At 37.9% G+C, this 18,349-nt stretch overlaps 1 protein-coding gene across 5 annotated transcripts in view; it reads right to left on the bottom strand.

Moving 5' to 3' along the window:
- TBC1D5 (TBC1 domain family member 5) overlaps nt 1-18,349 on the bottom strand; it is a 311,013-nt gene that overhangs the window by 148,608 nt on the left and 144,056 nt on the right. For all 5 annotated transcript variants that reach the window (XM_056483375.1, XM_056483373.1, XM_056483377.1 and 2 more), the window contains one exon: nt 5,503-5,569. In XM_056483375.1, the coding sequence (XP_056339350.1) occupies nt 5,503-5,569 (67 nt within the window). The remainder of the gene's footprint in view (nt 1-5,502; nt 5,570-18,349) is intronic.

Here is an 18,349-nt window from a genome sequence, read left to right as displayed (position 1 = left end):
CCTTCACCAATTCCTTAGGACACCAGCCAAGGAATTCAGCAAGGATCAGCTATGGAAGGAAGAAGTAAATAACAGACATTTTACAAGACAGAGATGGAAATTATGTAAGTCCCCTTAAAAGGCAAAAAACCCAAAAAACAAAAAAAAACAAAAACAAAAAAAAAGGAACGATATTTTAAAATAATTCAGATAAAATCAGAATTTTTCTAAGCTTTTAATAGGCATGACAGTGATCTTCCAGGACCTGGAGTAAAAAAAAAACACGCTGGAAGAAACCTGTGATCAGTGCAAACAGTCACTTTCTCTTGCTGAAAAAACGAGATTTGCAAGATGGAATTCCTGACAACATCACAAACACTGACAAAATGAGAGTGCTGGCACAGACTACCACATCCAGAGAAAGATTCTTAGCACATTATGAACATAATCTTTCAGAAGAATCAAGGAAAGAGTTTAATAGTGCCCAGACAAAATTAACTCGTACTGAAAAGGCCTCTTTGCACTGGAACAGTGTCTAGCAAATGATTTAGGATAAGACAAAATAATGGATGCCAGTTTTACTACTTCCTTGTGGAAAGAGAGAAAGGATGCAAGTGCTGTGAATTCTGCTTCCAGAGTGGAGTGGTGTGGCAGTGACACTTTCACTGCACAGCCTTCTCTCCCAATTTTTCTTATTTCAAATTAATTGAAAAACCCATAGAAACAAGCTTGTTCTTTATGTCTCTTAATTATGTGCGGACATACAGTGAACAAAATCAGGAAAAAAAGATTATAATAGCACAGGGGTGGCTTAAAATTAAAACAATAAAGTAACATTGTCTATGTATGAACAAGACTAGATAGGTTTGTGTAGATGGAAAAGGGATGCTTCCTAATAGACTAAGACAGTTTTCCACAAGGCAAGTTGCACCCATCTCCACAGTATGTTCAACATGTAAGGACAGAGGCTGTGTAGCCAATTCTGGCTCAACTGCCAGCAAAAGCCACAGGTCAAAGGGCAACCCAGTGGTTTCAGCATCACTTTTGGAAGCAGGCAGAACCAGGGAGGAACAGCTTGCACCCCTTGCCATCTTTCTTCTGTACGCTCAGTGTCAGCCCTGCAGTTGGCTGGCACACCAGACACGCCTCAGCCAGCAGGACCACATTGCCTTTTGCATCAAGGAAGGAAACATCTGGTAAGCAGAATCTGTAGGGAGTCAGGGGGAGAAAATGGAATACAAAAGTCTTTCTTATACTAGTTCCTCTGCCTGTTTGAATCATGAGCAGACGAAGGAATACACCCTGTCTACACAACCCACAGCTTTGAGCAATCATCTTTTATCATAGAATTTAACCAACAGAGGAAAGAACTTTAGCTTGATACATGGGGTAAGAATTAAACTTATATATATGTGCAGAGATGTATTAAGAAATTATCCAACACAGCAGTCATGGGTCTCTGAATTAAAAAGTAAGTTAACAACACAAGTATGAAAAGTGAGTATTTTTAGGCTATATATTTATTAGAAGCAATATTAATGTATGAATCCACCTTGAAAGAAAATGCGTCCTTGAGATGTTAGATTCTATCAGCCAAATTGAATGTCTGCATCAATGGCTCTCCCTAAAAGTCATAATTAGGTCATTAAAATATATTTAGAAAAATAGCCTGTAAAATAAAGTTAAAAAATACTCACCTTCATTTTATTTCATAGGTCACTGTTATACCATCTAATAAGATAATTAAAAACATGCAAGCAGCTGGTACTGAGGCTAAACAGATTAATGTAATAGTCTGTAGTCATATGTGCTGGCAAGGGGTTCACCTCTTTGGCGAGGAGAAGGTCAGCTGCCCTTGGGAAGGGAGGAGAAAGACAGTATTTCTACTTTCCAGTGGCACTGCATTGCAGATACTGAAACTAAAGACACACATCTATTTTCATTTTCCTTTTGGTGAAATCTAGCCCATTTGGACATCCAAAAAAGGCTTTAACCATAGCAGTAAAATAATACAGTAGAGCAAAGCTTAAACATTTTCCTTAAGTTTCTGACATTTAAAAGCTGAAAGTTATTATATGTCTAAATCCTTGCTCAAATGTTTCTAATAGTGAACTTCTAATTTCCATGACATGGTTCTAGGAAATATTTTTCCCAATTTCTTATTAGTAAAGCTTCTTCCCAAGTACATAAAGAATACTTCCATCAGAGCCTAAAGACCAGCTAGAAAATTCTCTATGACCTGACAGAATGCCTTCACAAACTCAAAGAATGTTTAGAAATATATGCCTGTCACATGTGCTTTTCACTTACATTACTTACAAACTTTATGACCTAAAGAGAAATGCTCACTATCTGAACACAGCATTAAACCTGTGCTGTGATCAACACGAGCAAGAGTCACAAACTCCAAGGTGACACCTTCATATTAAAAATTAAACCATACAAATAGTTCTGGAGCATCATAAATATATCAAAGAATAATATGTCATTCTTCATTAACACATACACTTGGAGTCTTGTACTGGATAGTGTCAAATTTTCCTTTAAAATAGAGAATGTGGGAATCAAGCAGCCTCTCCTGGGGTTTATTTTTTATTGCAGTAAAAAACATTGTTTTTAAGAGCACTTTAACAACAAAACTTATTAGTATTACAATATTTTTCGCGTCATCTCTTCTAACTAAGTTGTAAAGGCCTATTCCTGATAAAATATAAAACAACTTTTGTTTTAGCAAAAATTTTCAATGCAATTTCTCATGTATTAACCTTCTGCATGTATGACATCTACCATGATCCAAAGATGCCTTTGCCTCTTTTATGGCAAAAATTCATTAGCTGGTCTCTTAAAAATATCATAGACTGAAATGCATCGGGTAAACAAGACTAGCATTAGTTTTACCAGATTACTACTTACTGAAACAATAATCCCTGACAATATCCTAAAATAAGTCAAAATCTCTAATGGGTCCTTAAAGAAGTAACAACCATTTACTATCATTATCTTTCAAAGCAGTTTAGGATTCGTTTTTCATCTTTCATAAGGTATTAGATGAAATTTTTACTTAACATGCAGTCCAGAAATATAACTATCAAAACAATATCCAACCCAACCATCAAATTTACTGCCAGTCTCATTAGATGATTGGAATTACTTGCCATTGAGCAACAAATACACATTTCACATCTCAAGCACTACTACTATATAACAGTGACAGCTTGCCAGCTACAAAAAATCAGGTTACTTTTATATACATGTATACATACACACCTCCTCGACACACATACACACAATATATTTTTTTTACTATCTTGCCTTTAATTATGTCAATAATATGTTGGCAATGAGATATGGAACCCCTCTTAAAAGACTAGTTAACTTCAGTTTTCTAAGTTGTGACAGAATATGAGTATTACTCAATTGAACTTGTAGCCAATGTCATGTTTATTATAAGCACTTTGGACTAAGGAATATAGAGAAACAAAGACCAGCCTTTACCTCCACTTAACCTGTGGAGCATTAAAGAGCCACTAAGGTTTGGGCTGATTTAGGCAAAAGGTACCATGCTCTGTCCTCCCACCTATTTCTAGCTGTCCATGCTAGCTACATTCCCTGCACTGGCACTGACACCATGGGAAGTTTTGGTAGGATGAATGTCAGAATGAAGTCATCAGAAAGCTCTCCCTACGAAGAATGAACAGGTTGGGCTGGGTTAGCACCCTGGACTAGCTCCCTGAGAGATGAGTGCTACTGCCTGAGTGGAGCAGGGGTGAGAAGAAGGGCTCAGACCCCACTCCAGAGCTCACACTCTTGTGGAACCAGAGTCCAGCTAAAGCTGGCTGCTTCTTCTCCAGGTGTTGCCACTTGGCAAGGTTGAACTGCTGGAGCTCTTGAGTTGATGACTTTCCAGAATAAGTTTCCTGCCTTTAATGGCAGAGAGAGCCCTCAATTTCCTTTTGCTCATCTGGTTAAATTCTATCTTGCCTATTTTTGAGACATTGATTTGTAGTCTCTATATCTACATATATATATTTATATATCTACATATGCAAACATGAAGATTATCCTGGCTGGTATTTTTCAGCCACTCTTCTAACTTAGACAGTATGTTGTATGCAGAAAAAAAGAATATGACAAGAAACAGAATCGTGCAGAACCCTAAAATGTATCTTCCAATATGTTTCATCAAAGTGAATATGCTAACTACCCAGAAGAGTTTTACATCATCACAAAGTAGGTTTCATTAGAATCAGCTTACCAAGATACAGAAAATTGTCAGGATACTTAAACCAACCCACCCCAGTCCCACTTTGTCTCTGCAGGCACACCCTTAGTTCCAACCTTGCTCTTAGTCCAGAAGCATCCTCTGGGTGTTTGAATTGCAGGAAACTCTTCTCTGTTCCCTCCAGGTCCTTACAAAATGTCTTTCTTTTCAACATCTTTTCAAGACCAGGCTGTTTACTGCTTACTCTCCTTGGCAATCCCTCTCTCTCCAGCCTGCAACAGGTTCTCCAGCACTGCCCTCCCTGCCACCCCACGCCCGAGGCTCCCCGTGACCAGCACAGCTCACTGCCTGCACCACGGCACAACATTCCCCACCCAGCTGGCTGCAACCAAAAGAACAAGGACAAGGCAGGTTCCTCCTGCCTGCCTGCACCTCTTTCAAGTAGAGATCCCAGCAGAGTGCAAACTAAAACAAATAAAAAGGCCAGACAACACAGTCTACTAAATGATTCGAAAATAATCATGTGGTAAGCTTGTTTTGTTTTACTATACTTAAACATGAAAATCAGGTGCAATCCTTATGGTTAGCACAAACCATAGTAATAATTTACTTGTCACAAGGACAAAGATTTTTTGTAGCAGAGTCAGTATTTTGCAGGGTGGAAGATGAAAGTATACACCTGCTGATTAGCTTTCTGTGCTTTCAAGCACAAGACAGCCTCTGGTATGTACCCAAGCAAGATTCAAGCTCAATGACATTGCTGAAAAAAGTTTATTTAACTGGTGTTTATTGCCAACAAAACGGAAATATTATTTTCCTGTTAAATAATCTCGAATTTAACTAAGCTTGGCTTTTGTTTTTGACATGACATAATGAGGAAATAGATTCCTGTGGTCCATAGATTCAGCTTTGAAGAACTTTGGAGAAGATCAGCAAGGTTATCACTGGTGAGTTGAACATTTCAACATTTAGCTTAGCTGCTCTGAGGTTACTTTATTGAATACTTTGTAGGAAAAAAACCCACCAAAAAAAACAACCTTAAAAACATTTAGGCCTTCACAGATCTTATACTTTCATTAGTTAAACACATTAAACAACTTTCTAAAAAACTCGACAATCCAGAAAAAAAATTTTCAGGTAATTCCTTAATTACATACTTCATGTTCTTTTGTTCACTGTTTCAGTTTAGATTGCACAATCCACCTAAAGTATAGGAGCTGATCTTTTGCTTTAAATAGATTATGCTTCTTATTATAATCAACCTTCTTAAAATTAGAAAATAAATATAAAAAATTACCAACCTGTAAGAGGTAAAAGTTCCATCTGAATCTGAGGTGGGGGGTGTGCTTCCATTTTCACTTGATCCTCCTAATATAAAAAAAAGAGAAAACACCTTTGTTGTAAGACAAACACTGATATGAACACAGTATTGATGAAAACTGCACCTGATTTTACCGTATGTGGTGAATTCAGTTACAACAAAACTCATCTAAAACTTATATAGCCAGTTCTCAACTTTACCTCTTTAAATTCTTACAGCCATTTTAACTAGTCTCCATGTTCAAACTGGAGTCTGAATGTTCTGAAAATCCGATATTTAATTTCATTTAAAGTTTTGATTGAGGCCCTTTTCAAATTATTAAGCACAATTCAACTAGTACAGGGTTACAGAAGTACACCATATAAGTAGGTGAGCTTGATTTTACCAACATCAAGTCAAAAAACGTGAAAGTTCATCTGTTTAGTGGAAAATTCTGAGCTGACTTTGTGATACCAGGCTTTTTTTGTTATAGCACAAGTTCAAAGCTTCTCTGAAAGTACCTATTAAGACGTCTGCCAAACATCTTATTTTACATATGTTACTGTTTACTGTGGGCTGGTGATACATAGAACAGTGATGTTGCTAGAAATCAAAGATTACAAAGAAATTTTCCTTCTATAACTATGTCTACTGAAAGACTGCTAAAAGCCAGGAGTCATATATTTTTCAAAGCAAATTTATTCTTGTCCTGTTTTATACTGTTCATTCTTGCCCCATCATTTAGCTTGATAATTCTTCTATGTCCCTGTGTGCCTCCTTAGTTAATTTACAGGCAGCTCTGCACAACTCTGTTCTCTGTTCTGCTGACTGAAATCAAGTTCTTTCAGTCTTTTTTTTTCTAAAGGAGGCTTTGTATTCCCCATTTTCTTTAACTCAGTCCTTCTTACACATGGAAAAGGAAGGACAGGAGCTGTAGACAGCATGCTAGAAGTTCAGAGAGTTGATAATTTGGACAGTGGTTTTCTTTGCTAGCAAACAAATCTTGCTCGACGCAGCCGACGGTCGCGCCGCCGCACCTTGCAGTTTCACAGCCATCCTGAACCAAACATGCCTGCACATTTACTCTCCATTTTTTACTTATGAAAAGCAGTTTTCAGCTTGCACTAAAAAATCTTGCTGGTGCAATACTGTAGTTCACACACTGTCATGCTGTTTGCAGGCCTCTTTTCTTCAGTCCTGCCTGAATACTGAATTTGCACTGGCACTTCCAATAATTTTGCTTAATAAAAGTCTATCAGCTCTCATTCTGTGGCAAGACAATAAACGAAAATATTGGATAAGACTGGTTCAACCCCAAGCTTCACCAAAAAGAATTCTTTCATTAAAATTTGCATTTTTCTATTCATCCTAAAATCACTATTCTTCATTAATTCCCATCCTTTATATTTCACAGCATCTCCTGTGGCACTACATCAGATGGCTTACTGAAGTCCAGACAACCTTAATGTATTTTCTGAATGTATATTTTGAAAAGCAGGCAGCTTAACTGCCCACAATGTCCATTTAACAAAAAACAAAACAAAACTGTAATAAAAATTATGCCACTTGCTTGCTTTTCTCTCTTACTTCTTTCTTAAAAACTTCTTTAAAGCCTTGCAAATATAATGGTCAGCCCATGTAGGTTTTTTTTTTTTTTCCCCTGTTAATCTAAGTATAGGTACTATATTTCTACTCATCAGCCATGAATTAAAATACTGAAAATTGTTCCATGCAACAGCATTTGTCAATATTCTAGAAGTCTGCAAGTTAGATTATTAGCTCTGCTAATTCATAGTATCTACCCAAAACTCCCATCTATTTTATTGATTTATTTCCAGCCCTTTGCCTCAAATTCTATTTTTACTGAAAATTAAATGTTTTCCTTTTCAGACCATAGCTGGATTACATTTAGTATCACTTGTCCATTCACACTGCAGAATGGTCTAGTTTTCTTTCCTAGCAAGCTTCTTTACACAGTCAAGTAATATTTTCCTGTTTATTTAAATTCTCGTGTTATGATCTGATTCAACTTAAATTTTTGCTGATTGTTGCTATAAGCCCACACTTTCTGAAATCCAGGATGTGGCCTTCTTTGCAGATCAAGCTGTTTTTCTGTTTCTTTGAGCATCTTTGCTTATTCCAGACATTCCTTAAAAAATACTTAATCATTCACTTTAGCATAGAACTTCCAAGAGTTTCTTTTCTCATCTAATTTGGAATGAAGGGTTTTTTATTAACTTTTGACCTTTGTCTAAAATAAATCCCAAACCTCTACCACATCTTAGCCTAAAATCACTCAGTCCAGTTGATTTCACTAGTTAGCTCTCTCCATTTATTTTGAAAATGGAAATCCTACTTAATCAATCTGCTTTTTGTTTACTAAATTTAACTAAATTAACAACACCAGATATTTAATCCAGGAGCTGACCCTCCCGTTATTAATAACCATCTGTTCATTTTTTTCCCTCATATCTTGTAAAATAGTCTCCCATATTGGGACAATTTTCATTAATACACTTTTTCATGTATTACCCATCTCCACATCTGATCCTGAGCATTCAGAAAAATGACTGAACTATGTTCAGTCTCTGTTAAAGCCACATGGACAGGTGCAGTGATACTGGACAAGTGCTACAGGGACACAGCACATCAAAATGGGTCCTGAATGCACTACTGTACTCCATTTGTACTTAAACTAAGCATTCACCTACCAGAGTAGTCAGATTGAAAAAAAAACCAAACAATATATTCACAATGCTAAGGTGATATACTGAAAAAATGTCTTTTCAAGAATAGCAACATAATCTTCCTCTTTTCTGAAGAATGAACTTTAAGACTATCTCAAAAAAAAGCATGGACTTTATAATCTTTCAACAAAACCATTTGTCCTGCTTGAAGAACAAACAGGACTTTGCAAAGAAAACAAGGATAGCAGTTTTTCTTTCACCAGGATCCCCACAGCTGGTGGGATCCTGGATCTGCCACATCCACTGAGCTGCTCTTCACAAACTACTCCACGTTTGGCTTGCTTTATTCTGAAGAAAATAATCTCCTGCATTTAAATGATCTCTAAAATACCTTAGCATTTTTAATATACCCATTGTTAATAAATGTCATAATCATACAAGTTACTGTTTGGGCACTTTTTGGCGAGCTGCTTTTGCTGCCTCATCATATCATTAGCAGCAGCTACCAAAATTGGATAGGGCTAGGTGTGTTCAGCTCTCAAACCCAGTAATTAGTGGAACAGACTGTTCTGTGATTGCTCCCTTGCTCTATCCCCTGTAAGATGGGTATGTCTTTTATGACACCTTGAAAGATGATTAAGATGTCATTCATTGAAGTGATAAAAGTGATAAAAATCATAAAGCAAAGAGCAAAGTATTCATTTTCTTAACAGAAGGCTCCCTAAATTCTACCTAGTTTTATCCAAAAGGCTTTTTAGCAAATCCTATTAAGTTTCCATACAGTCAGTGATACAGAGGACAAATGAGACTGCTGCTCCACTAACTAATGACATTAAGCTGTGGGAATCCATGCCCTGGATCACTTCTCCTCAGGAAAGTTCCAGTTACTCTCCTGAAAGATATGGTGAACTCCCAGTAGAACAGATGTACTACTTCTATCTTCTTCACTGGTAATGAACCAAATTTCTGGTAAAATTGGGATGTATACTGAACAGTTATGAATACAAGACTCATAATGCTAGTAACAAAAATTGTGGTCGCTTTTAAAAATTTGATTCAGTATTATCCTAATCTTTAATTTCCTTCTGAAACTCAATTATGGGAAGAAGGGTTTTGCTGAAGAAACAGTGGATGCTCTAGTAACCCTACCACAGACCTTGTGAAAAGCTTTCCTAACTTCAAATGCACAAGTTAGGGGAAAAAAGGTAAAATAAATCCTGTCACACTTTCAGAGGAAAGAGAAGGGAAGCGAGCAGTACTGTAACAAGCACCAGTATCAAAGTAAGTATGGCTTTCAGCACTAGAGCAGTTACTGGTTTTAATACAATAATAAAATAAGACTGTATCCTTCCAAAGGGCCTGAAAATTACCTGGATTGCTGCTGCTTTAACTGTAGCAACTCCCTCTCCTGAGAATGAAACCTTTCTCCTGAAATTGCCTCACTTTAGTGAAGTCTGTTCTTGTGCACAGAGACCAAGGGCTAAAGGGAGCTGGGATTTGGGCAGCTGGGACCTGACACTGCTGGACACAGCTGAAGACTGTTTCAAGAGAAGTTGTGCAACCCAAAATTGACAATTTCAATAACAGATAAAAAAGAACATTTCAAATGCTAGCTTCTTTAGATTTCTGAGATGCATGGAGAAGGATTTGCAAAGTGTACACTTGCTAGGGTACTAGATTCTCACTTGCAGTAACTGTTATCCTGTTAAGAACATATTTGAGATTACAGACATAACATAACATGGGAGAACCCAGAATAAGCAAGATGCCTTCACTTCCTGAAGATTATCTGAAAACTATGTGTAGAAATTGCAACAAGAAGCCTGATTTAAACTTGCACGCTATTTTTTTGCATTTTTATTTTTTAACAGCTTTTTACACTGATAGAATCACAGAACTATTTAGGTTGAAAAAGATTTGTAAGATCATTGAGGCCTAACACTAACCTAGAACTGCCAGGTTCTGCATTAAACCACATCCCCAGGTGCCACATGTTTAAAAAAACCAGGTCTTTTAAATACCTGCAGGGATGGTGACTCAAACGATAGGGAATTCTCTCACAGAAGAGCTTTCTCAAGGTGCAGTGCACAGTTTCCACTTCAAGCAATAAGAAGAAACTGGACAGCATTTCAAAGCCCCAAATCATAGGTGGGAAGTCACTCCAGGCACAATGAACACTGAGCTGAAGCATGTGCTCAGCAAGAGTAAAAAAGCATGTGAAGAATGATGTGGCGATCAGATATTTCTCCTTCATCTCTTTCATTATGTCTTGAAAACAGCAATTTCCTGTGAGATGTTAAAATTCAGCACTGGACTTTTTAAGGAGAAGGAGTGGGATACTGTCATAACCAGCTGCAAGTCCATGAAGACAAGCAGCTTCAGTAACATGGTCTTGCTTGATGGCTGCATTTCTAATTGAAAAAAAAAAATCTAACTCAGTTTTGTTCTTTTTTCTTTTGAAAAGATGCTTTGATACTGAGGAATTGTCTTTAAAAATATCCACATTTCTGCATGTATGTATACACTCACATATGCACGTCTGTATGTGGGCAAACATATAGTGCAAACCAATTTACCAATCCTGTGTTGCCTACAAAAGGGTTTTATGGCCAGCAGTTTAGGAATTTGTGATGAAAGTGATCCTACTTAGGTAACCAAACTGTGCATTTCCCTGCTTACAAGTGTCATAATAGAGACAGATCCTTCTGCTGACCTGTTTGCACTGTGCTTAATGTTTTTCTTTGTATTCTAATCAAAGGTTAAAATGTTGTTAAAACACAGAATTTATTTAACATTGGGAAAATTTAAGTTGATATAAACATTCGATCATTAATGCAGTGTTTTATGATTAGAGACAAGTGAAATTTTAACACAAATCTATGCTTGCAGAGTAAGGTTGTCAATTCTTATAACATGACTTCAAAATTCCACGCTATATTAATTTTCAGCATATTTAAAGCTTAATAATTTAATGATTTATCCAATTTTAATTTGTACTTTCAAAACCACTTTGAACAATCTGAGGTGCCACTGGAGATCACAACAGTGGTCCTGGTTAAGTCAAATAATAATTATAGCGCTTTCACTTTAAAGATGAGATTATTTTTAATTATTGAGTGAAGTACTTGAGGTACCATACTTATATAATTACGCTACTCATTAAATGGTTATTGAAAGCTGAAATGTAATTTTAATGACAGCTACCTATTTTTCTTTGCACACTTTATAGATGACAGATCAGTCAGGAATTCTAGTTTGCTCAAAAAATCCTTGCAGCTGCACTGGTTCTTTCAGGTGTAAAACAATTAAGCTGTTCTTTTTTTAAAACTTTAAACATTTTTTTCCCCTCAAATGATATTGATATAATATACAGAAACTAGTAAAAACAGAACAATAAAGCATGGATATTTTTTCTTCTTTGCAATAATATCAAAATGCCAACCCTAAACTACATAAATTCTAAACAATATCTCCCCAAAATAGTGACAATACAAATATGGAAGAATAATTTTAGTCAAAATGTATTCCTCATATAATACAAACAACAAAAAAAAATTGCTTAACAGATTGCAGACCTTTATTGTGAGTATAAAGGGGTAATCAACATACAATAAGCATTTTACTATGCATTAAAACTATATATAATACCATGAGATTCTTTTGCTTTTTCTAACATCAAGGTTCACAACTCTGCAAACATAAAATTCCTTTGTGCTATTTACTCCACAGACAGATATTCATCAGACTGATCTGGATAAAATTTATCCTAACAAGTAGATATCTCTCACAATTGACACTACAGAGCTGTGGTCTCAAAAATGAGCACCTAAACACTCCTGCTCTGTATCTTAAGCCTTTATATGCGAGGTTTGAAATTCAGGATATTTCTCCGTTGTTTCAAAGACCCGTATCTTGCCCAAATTAAGCTTTCCTTTTTCAAAATGAAAACCAAACAGAGGAGTGAATTTGTTTCATTAACAATATTAAAGCAAAGGTTTCTGAGTTTGCTGTATGGGGAAAAGGCAATAAAGTTTTGAAGAGGGAAAAACTGCTTTGTTCCTTCAATCCCCTAGTTGAAATTAATTATAGCAAATGTTTATGAAAACATCTGTTCCATACAGTTATAAATTCTTAATTTTAGCACGGGCGATTCCAAGCTCCTCTGTTATTTTGAAAGAGAACAGTCGAACAACTGAAAGGTTTACAGAAGAGCAGGCAATTTGTATTTCTACAGCACCAAATATGCAGTTTGGAAAGTCTTCAGGATCTCCGAAGCAAAGAAAAAATAAAACAAAATACAAAAAGCATAAGACGACGGAAGCTTTCTGATTTGGGTCCGCTGATAGACCAAAATGGCAGTGAGAGGACGGGAAAGAAAAGAAAATAGAAGGAGAACTAATCCCGAAACAAACGGCGGAAGGAGGTTTTGCTACATAAAGTGGATGTTTGAGCAGTGGAACGGCGCGGAGCTGCCGCGCCGGGGCTGCGGGGGAGCGGCGCTGCCGCGGCTGCCAACAGAGGGCGCCGCCGAGGCTGCAAGCGGCGCCGAGGCTGCTGCGGCTCCGGGCGGGCTCGGCCGGGGCTCGGCCCGCGGAGGGCTCGGCCCGCCGAGCTCCGCCGGGGGCTCGGCCCGCCGGACCCCTCGGAGCCCCAGCAGGACCCCGCCGGACTCCTCCGGACCCCGCGGAGCCCCAGCCGAGGGCTCGGCCCGCCCGACCCCGCGCAGCCCCCGCCGGACCCCGCGCAGCGCAGCCCCCGCACGCCGAGCGCCTTTCAGTGATCAAAATGACGAGGAACAGCGTACAGCAAGTGTAAACAGCGCCTTCGGCCAAAGAATTAAGTGCACTGCACTCCTGGTATTTATTAAGATAATAAAGTTGGGGAACGTCTCGCTCTGAAATAAATGCGACGCGACGCAACTTTTGGGGGAGCAGTGTTGTAGGTACGAACCTGGCTCTCTATCCCTCGCTTCCGAGATCTTTTAGCATTAGAAGCACACTTTGAATGCATGCAGCACAGATTTCTGATAGCATTTTAGTTTTATCAGCTCTGCCCTAAAATAGTGTATTTTGCCACGAATGAAATAAAAACCTATACAGTATGATAATTACTGATACATGAAGATAATGAATTGTGAAATGAACTAATGAACTTGCCATTTGAAGTACAGAAGTCTTGGACTGCAATATTTTGTTTAATCTTCAGTATTGACATGAAAAAATACATTAACAGTGTTTTTTCCCCTTTAAGCTTATTTGAATTATTAAAGGAACGCGATTGTAAAGCACAATATATCACCTGCAGAGATGCCAATCTTGTGATAGTGAAAGCTGGTCACATTTGGAAGTAGGTAAGGAACACTGGCACCAAGGTGCAAAATCAAAGCCTATTTTAGCCCTGCTGAAAGCTGTTTGAACAATATGATAGGCAGACACACTGGTTTCCATTTAGGGAAAAAAAAAAACTTCTGGAGATATTATCTTGTGCTGTATGTTGCTCAAACCCTGTCTTTTGGATTGCTGTGTTACGACAATCAAGTGGCACCTTCCACGATCTTTGCCTATAAAATCACAATTGTGTATGTGTATATGCATGTGAGTAAATTCAGTGTATTCTCCAGGCAACATCTCTGTTTGAAACAATTTTGTCTATGCACTTCTGTTTAAATCAAGACACATGAAAGTAAGAGGGTTTCCATTTTAAGTGAACCGGCTTTTGAGTGTTCACAAATCTAAACACCCAACCCTGTCATTAGGTTAGTCTGTAAATTAACATGCCACCGTTCCCCATGTAAAATGTGTACGAAAAAGTGTGGATGGGAAAAGATATGCAAGGGCCTAGATGAGTAATTCTGAAATTAGAATGTAGCATGAATGTTTAAGAAATGTAGTCCCATGCAGCTCAATTTAAAATAAATTCAACAATAAGTACATTCAAGGGACTTATTTATAATATTTCTTTTCCTGTTAAAGCCTCTGCATTTACCAAAATAGACTGAGCTATATACTGTACTCTAAACTAAAACCAATATAATACACAGAGTATGAAATTTTACTCAAAGGGCACGGAACTAATTCATAAGAACGCTTCCGAAGAATTCCCAAATGATTGCAAGTTACCAAAATCCCAAATACTTTATATCCAGATGTGTTTTAATAAAATTTCTCTAGGCATGGTGGGAAGGAAAGAAGTTAAACTGATGCAGATAGTGAGTTAAACACTTCAGAAAATGCACGTACATGGAAAAATAGCTTGACTTCCCATTTAGTGGGAAGCACACAACACTAGCTTATATAAGCAAATGTGACTCCACTGAAGTCGATACACATTTAGTCCAGTAATGCCTGAACTGAATTTGCTACCAGCAGCAATAAGACTGGTAGAACAAAAAAATCCACAGGGTAAGGTAAAAGGTGATTCTTCTAAGTGCTTTTCAGTTATTTCTCCCAGTGCACCTGTCTTTGGTCCATAGTATATTATGCCCACTTCTGTTCATATGCTCAGTACTAGAGCCCGTATCAGCTACACAGCCTGGGTGATTATTTATCATGTGTAACTTACACAAATTCCTAGGTCATCCCACCAAGTGTGACTCAAAAGACTCCAGGATAAGATACACACATTTTGGTGTAGTCAGATTGAAGTGGAAACTTTATACCTAATAAATAATACCATCTCTAACTTGAGCAAATTCTTTAAGAGCACATATAATTTTCAAAATCACAGATTGGCAAAATTAGTAAAACAGACGATAGAGTAATCCAGTTTAACTAGGGACAAGCAGCATAACTAGACTTTGCACAGAAAGAAAAAATATCTTAGAAGCTGGCATCATTGCTAGGAATTTACACCCTGATGATATACAAATGCTGAGTGACTTATACTTGCATCCAGAAGAATTTAGCTAATTTTAACTTATAAACAGCCTAAAAGGCCTTTGAGCTATAAATCGCAATAAACTAAAGATGGCAAAAGGCAATAAACATGAGTTAATGACTCAGCATCCTCCTGAGATAGCACTGGTCATGCAGCTTTGCTTAATCTTAGACATGCACAATCACTATAAAAAGGTGGTCTCCAGAGACCATTTACACTGACAATAAGAAAAACATACCATCTCTTTACATCTTTGAAGGCTACTGTCGTCCTTTAACTTACTTCAATTACATCCTATTTTTAACCACACTTCTATCTTACAGATTGTTGCAATCCTTCTGTTTGGGATAATAAATCGTATGGATGTATAGTCTAATTTTCATATTCAAAAGCAGTAATGCATATTCCATTGAGCTTAGGGAAAAAAAACAAACCAAAAAAGATTGATCAGGAGTTTTCTAGCATTCTGTTGTTTTTCAAGATTAAATGATAGTAAAAGACAAACAAGAAAGGATTAAGTGCTCTTTTATTGAAATAGAACTGCCCTTTCAACACAGAGCTAGCTGATTTTCAACTGAAAATTACAGGTTTATCTGGAGAAAAGCCAGCCTGGCCAGGGAGCCACGTGGCAGTGATATGCAGCCTCACCTGCTTAAGTTGGGGGGATGGTCTCATGATAACCAGGACCAGGAGTTATAAAGAGCTTTGCTTCTTTGCTGTTTCTTATCAAAGGATGCTACTGCAGAGCAGGCTGATGACTTACAGCCTTGCTGATGGATGTGAAAGGCTCCTGGAAGCAAAATGTGCTCTCCTGGAACTTCTTTCTGGAGTGCAAACATTTTAGGAGCACTGAGAAAATCATACCACTTTCCTTCACCCAGCACAGGCATGCAAAGAGGGACAGCCTGAAACCAGAGCACCCATGTGGCTGCTGTGATGATGTGTGTAATCAGCCACTTGCTTGTCTGGGATGCGAAAACCAGCAGCATTTATGGCTAGGAGATAACCAGAAAGAATAAAAAGAATTTTGGAATAATAAGTGAATAAAAGAATAAATGGAGACACAGATATTCAGGAATATGGGAGACTAAAGTGCAGAGGAGGTATTTGGCATCCAGTGGAAGGGCTGGCACCAGCCCCGAGAGGCAGCAGCAGAACTGCGGGGTTTGGCTCCGAGCAGGAGGAACAAACAAGAAGCTTCAAGTAAGGAAGCTGTCACTGAGATACAAGACTGGGCAATGCCTGGGCTTCCCTTAAATGCTCCAGTTTTAACAGCACACAGTAAGAGGTGAAGAAAGTCCCCTGTGAAGGAAAGTGGGAAGCTGCCAGTCTCTAAAATGTCCAGGGCCAGGGAGAGGCTCTTGGGCTCCCACAGCATCCCCATCACCCCAGCTCAGCTCTGCCAACTCCTTCCAGCTGCAGCCTCCTCCTTTCCCATCACAACTCCTCTTAGCACTGCTGGAAGCAGCCAGATCTGTAGGTCCAAAAGGCTACTTTGGATTTATATTAATATAAATTTCAGAAAAATAGTTTTAATTAGTTAGAAATAGGATCCTGCTCACATCCAGTTAATAAACATGCTTTAAATAGTGTAATTAAGTAATACACTTGAAGCTATCCAGGTAAAACTTAAGACCTGTTCCAATAGCAGCAGAGTCTAGAGGTAGCACAGTTCAGAAACAAATGGTTAAAAAAAAACATTAAAAAATCATGTTACCTTCACCTTATGGCAGTACTAGTAACTGACAACCTGGCAAGGCATCTGAGAAACAAAACCAAAACCTGAAGACAACCAACACTGTCACAAGGACTCAAATACTCCACCCTTGAAGAGTGTTACTGATGCTGATGGAACAGCCCTTATCCTAATCTAATTAACTATACAGGAGTAACATACACTAGGAAGGGACAACTGAGCTTACAGCTGCTTAGCTTGGTTTTACAAGATGAGGCCAGAAAGCCCTGGACTACCATTGAGGCTGTCTAATTAAGGCTGTTAATTCTTGGAATACATTGTGCATCCAGAAGACCCATAACTGAGAGAACCTGAAATGGAGCAGTACCCTACATTTTCTATAAATTTCTCCAAAGAAAAAACATGTCACCAAACAGCATAAAAGAAGTACTGAGATAGAGCTTTTAAGCTGCCAAATTGAAATATGCCAAAGCATAATGAAAACACTAGATTTTAATCAAAATTCTTGTAAATCAACCTTTAGGCAATTTGGAGAGTACCAACTGTGCACTTTGCTGGTGCAAAAGCAGATGCATGTTTGAATGACATATCTAGAAAAATTTGAAGAGCAAAGGTATATATGCACTAGCAGTAAGCTCTAGATGTCTAAGAGATGAAAGTCCGCAGCTACATCAGAATATAAAAATATATCAAATTGACAGCAAGAATGACAAAACACTTCTATTTACTACAGTGCAAGGTGCTTTGTCAAACAACTATCACTTTGTTGTAGATATTGAGGACAAAAAAACAACTCTCCACAAAACAGTTTTGCCAAAAAGTATGTAATCCATCACAGGATGGATTTCTGTTCTCCACCCTTGCCCTCCTGTGTGGAGGATGAGTAGTGTCAATCCCTAGTGGCGCTTCAGAATGGAACTAAGGATGCAAGTACAAAGCACTTGAAGGTGTAAGAAATATGAGACTTCTAAAATGCAAATGAGACAAGTATGACTAGATATTTCTTGTGTCTAATGATTATAGTGAAGTTTCCCAAAAGTTTGATGATTTAATTTACACAGTAAGAAAAATTGTTTAGTAGGAGTCAATTCTTCCCAACAGTTACCTCAGCTCTTGAAGACAAAATTGTCCAGTATCTTATAGCCAAAAAGAAAAGTCTGCGTGCAAGACAAAAATTACACCTAGCACTGGAGAGATTCAGCTTTTTGCTTTTGCCTTTTTTTGACCAAATACCACCTAAGGAAAATATAAGAAAGCATTTCACACATGTAATTCATATTAAAACTCAAAAATAACCATCTGGCAATCAACAGAACAGTCCCGAGGGTCTACAAATTCTAAAATATTGTCTCTTTTCCTCCAGTTTAATCTCAATTTAGGACATGGCCGTGATTTGCTTTATGAAAAGCATGGTATCTCTCTGTCAAGCTGGAGAGGAGAAAAAGTTTTGAACCAGAGACTTTGGCTTTTCCATACTAGAGCTCTGCACTGTCAGCAGGCTTCTCACTGTTCCCCCAACACTGCATCCAGACAACACAGAGCTCAAGTGACGTGAAAGGAACGGGTCTGCAGCAGGTCATTCAGCACAT

This window comes from Oenanthe melanoleuca, chromosome 2 (genome assembly GCF_029582105.1).
Source record: "Oenanthe melanoleuca isolate GR-GAL-2019-014 chromosome 2, OMel1.0, whole genome shotgun sequence".
Classification (NCBI taxonomy): domain Eukaryota; kingdom Metazoa; phylum Chordata; class Aves; order Passeriformes; family Muscicapidae; genus Oenanthe; species Oenanthe melanoleuca.
The sequence above is the reverse complement of the archived record's forward strand: the minus strand, read 5'-3'. Positions and strand labels throughout refer to the sequence as shown.